The 3,538-nt window shown below is 33.4% G+C and overlaps 1 protein-coding gene across 5 annotated transcripts; it reads right to left on the reverse strand.

Moving 5' to 3' along the window:
* Window positions 1-526: 526 nt before the first annotated feature.
* On the reverse strand, window positions 527-3,146 carry LOC105780780 (60S ribosomal protein L18a-like protein). 5 transcript variants are annotated; one of them, XM_052629808.1, is made up of 5 exons: window positions 3,066-3,146; window positions 2,338-2,426; window positions 1,645-1,771; window positions 1,449-1,566; window positions 527-878 (listed from the first exon to the last, which is right to left on the reverse strand). In XM_052629808.1, exons 2-5 carry the CDS (start codon window positions 2,354-2,356, stop codon window positions 759-761), a joined length of 384 nt encoding a protein of 127 aa, XP_052485768.1. In that variant the 5' UTR covers window positions 2,357-2,426; window positions 3,066-3,146; the 3' UTR covers window positions 527-758. The 5 variants fall into 5 exon arrangements, with proteins under 5 accessions (XP_052485768.1, XP_012460732.2, XP_052485771.1 ...); XM_012605278.2 differs by having other exon boundaries at window positions 527-932; XM_052629811.1 differs by having other exon boundaries at window positions 2,338-2,421; window positions 3,066-3,128.
* Window positions 3,147-3,538: the final 392 nt, after the last annotated feature.

Genomic DNA, 3,538 nt, shown 5'->3' on the forward strand with positions numbered 1-3,538 from the left:
AAATATTTACATTCTTTGATTTAATATTAAATAATTTTATATATTTTTCAAGCAACTTAAAATTTTTAATATGTTTACATTATAAATATTATATATAACTATAAATCACATAATATAATATAATATAATATAATATAATATAATATATTACAAACTTAAGTTCCAGCAGCTGAGCCCAATCCATATTTCAAATAAGTAAATCCATTTTTTATGTAATATAATATAATATATATATATATATATATATATTTTATGTAAATCCATTTTTCAAGTCTAATATTTTTACTCCATTCTTCCCAAATTTGTATCCCAAATTTGCATCCTTCAAGCTTGGATGGGTAACCCAGTGGTAATAAGCAAATTTGCAAAAGAATCTCCATGTACTCAAGTTTCCCAGGCCACTTACCAGACGATGCCATGGCATCCTTTTATGAAACTACCAAGGTTCCCCTCATTACATTTTCAGTCATCATCTTCAATAACATCAACTTGATAATCTTTTCCATGGATCCGAACCCAGCAAAAATGGCCAAATAATACCCTACAATGAAGCATGAATTTTCCTCTGTTTTCAAAATGAAAACTGAAAGTAATGTCTCAAGAGATATATCAGTAATTACGTCGTGCTTGTGTTACCAGTACATACAATTCCTCTATGATATGGATATTACAAAGCTGTAATATATAGATTTTGTGTTATGTTCATCACTAACGGGGGCCACAATGCAGATAACTGAACCTTCAATGATTCTGAGGTATTATACCTTCTTGCTTCTTTCCTTCTGTTGCAGATTCACAACTGCATGTATTCTTGTCTCACCTTTTGTTCGAGGAAGCTCCTTAAGCAGTACTAAAGGTACAGACTCCAGTAGGATGAACTAGAAGACGAGAATAGCTATTGTGATTATCAAAGCAATTGTACATATCAATGCCTGCAAAAAGCAACGATCTGGGATTAAATAGAACAGATAGCAAGGGGATGCATATCCTTTCATTAACTTATCACTGCAAGGTCATCTGGACTACCTAGACACTTTTACTATTACTCCAATTACTTTCAGATTTAATTCTTTCATATGCCACGACATTGCTACAGTTAAAGAGTGGCAAAATTGTTATATGCTGGCACCTGGTAACCCCATCCCCTTTTAATGATCAAAAAAAGCTTTCAAAATTTTTTTCTTTCATCTGAGTTTCAGTTAATGACATTTACAAGGTGTCTAATAGTTTTAGTGGAGTATCTCTCTGGTACACAAAATTGTCTTCCAAAGCATGGTATAGCAGTGCGGAATATAATAGAAATATATAAATTTGTTTATCATTTCTCTAGATTGCATTAAAATGAACTTTAACTCAAAGTAAAAGTGAAATGGCAAATCATTAAAACCTTGTGTGCTGCTAAATACAACCATAACATCAAACATACCAATGCCTAAATTAGCACTTACAGCTATTGCAGAGGCAGCAAGTCCAGCTCTTTCTCTTGGGTCTTTCTGGTAGTAGTTTCCGAAGTAGAGAATGGTGGCATAATACCACATCAATGGGAAAACAAATCCAAGCAGAAGACTGCAAACGAGCATATATGCTCATGAGTCAAGAAAACAACATGCGATGGAAGAGTATGAAGAGGGCAGGAGAACTCACGAAAACCACCCTATCCCACAGCCAAAGCAAGGAAGAGGTTTATCATAAATGCTCAGCTGCGGGTTTTCCGCATCTCTAATAAGTGCATATTCACCAATTTTCTGTTCAACTGCTTCTGTTAAGTGCTCTGCATTAACCAAGTTGCTAACCATGATTTAACAATATAAACAAACATTTTTTTTTAAAATAAACTTTACTCAAAGAGGCTAAATACAACACATTGACTGGCCTAATGGTGGTGTCAGTCAGCATGAACTAAGGCAGATGTTTGTGGTTTAACTTCATGTCAGACTGAAACAAAGGCTATAACTGAAATGCACATCAGTTAGCCATTCGTATGAATGCAATAAATCAGTCCACAAGTTGAATGTGCAGGACAGTAGCTTTCTAGGATTCGTGATTACTGCTTATATCCATGCACTAGAATTCACATTTGGTTGAATTTTTCAGTTTTTTTATGCATAAACAGCATTGCATATAATATGGAAGTCATAATAGATGGTCCTCAGTAGCAATTACTTTAGCTGATTAATTGTAATTCATAAACTAACGCACATATCACAAAATACAAAAAGCAATAAAACTCCTGAAAGCTTTGAGATTTTGACAATTTTACAGGTAACTATCAACTTTTGAGCATAGCACTGAACTATCATATGCAGAGATAAAAAAGGAAGGGCATAGAAGGAATACGTTTAATACTCGGATCCATGCATGCATTCAGGATATCTAACTCTTAGTTGGTTGCCTCAGCTCCTCTCTCTGCCTTTGAAGGATCTGTCCTGTCGAGAATAAGTGAGGAATGTAAAATATTAGTAGCAATAATCACCATTAAAAAACCTTCATAAAACCAGAAAACTGTTAATACCTCAGTAAGAACACTGATTTCCTAATTTCTACTTCCTCAAAAAAGAAGAAGGTTACAAAAACAATCTTCAAGCAAAACTCAACTAACCCCATCACCCTTTTCCTCGAAATAAGTACATCCACACTTAAAAACACACCACAAATTAAGAATTGAATTGAATATGCATAAAGAATTCTCAATGAACTAAACTCTCCTAGCTTAAAAGCAAAGAAATGACAGAGGCGGCCATTCTGGTAAAATTTTAATTTAATATCAACACTAACCAAAGGAAATATCGAAGAATCCTTGTCAATCCTCAAAGTATACCACCCCAAGAGTTACTACGATTAATAGCAAAAAAAGAAGAAAGGTAGACGATAATCCCCACAAAAGTCAAACCTTGATTTCTACAAAAAGGGTTAATTCTCAACAAAAAAAAAACTACAGGGCAGAAAAAAAATCATTCTACAAAGATCAAGTTTACCAATTTAGCAACAAAAATCTAAATTTCAAAGCAAACTGAGTATGGAACAGTAAAATGTTGGAAGACGGAGAGCGAAAGAGTGAAACTTGCCAGTCGAAGTGAGAGAAGGCGGCAAGGCGCAGGTGTTTTTTTTTTCTCCGCTGTCTCTGTGACATATATTATGTGATATAAAGATATGTACTAGTGTAATCACTTATTTGCTCCTCAAATTAAAAAAAAAATTCATTTTAGTTTTTTTTTAAATTTTAAAGAAAAATTCATTAATTATGAAATCATACAATTCGGGAACTAACTAATATCCTTTTTCACAATATTATGGCACGTTAATAATTGGTTCGGTTACAACTCAAACACAATGTATTTGGAGTGATTGCAAGCACTTAATACAATAAAGAAATCAGTCTTGAATGGTCCAAAGCGACAGGTATAAATGGAAAAAAGAACTGAGCATCCATCAAACTTGAGAGAATGATGTCAAAATTAGCACTAAAATCACTCGCAAAATTAAGACTATATGCATAAGTAAGACTAAAAAGCGTATTACAAGAGTAGATAATAGCTTC

Source organism: Gossypium raimondii, chromosome 4 (assembly GCF_025698545.1).
Source record: "Gossypium raimondii isolate GPD5lz chromosome 4, ASM2569854v1, whole genome shotgun sequence".
NCBI lineage: Eukaryota > Viridiplantae > Streptophyta > Magnoliopsida > Malvales > Malvaceae > Gossypium > Gossypium raimondii.

Coding starts and splice junctions, on each gene's coding strand:
- LOC105780780 (XM_052629808.1), bottom strand. Junction 1,567..1,644: donor TGTGGGATAGGGTGGTTTTC/GTGAGTTCTCCT, acceptor GCTCGTTTGCAG/TCTTCTGCTTGGATTTGTTT. Junction 879..1,448: donor TTGCTGCCTCTGCAATAGCT/GTAAGTGCTAAT, acceptor CTCGTCTTCTAG/TTCATCCTACTGGAGTCTGT.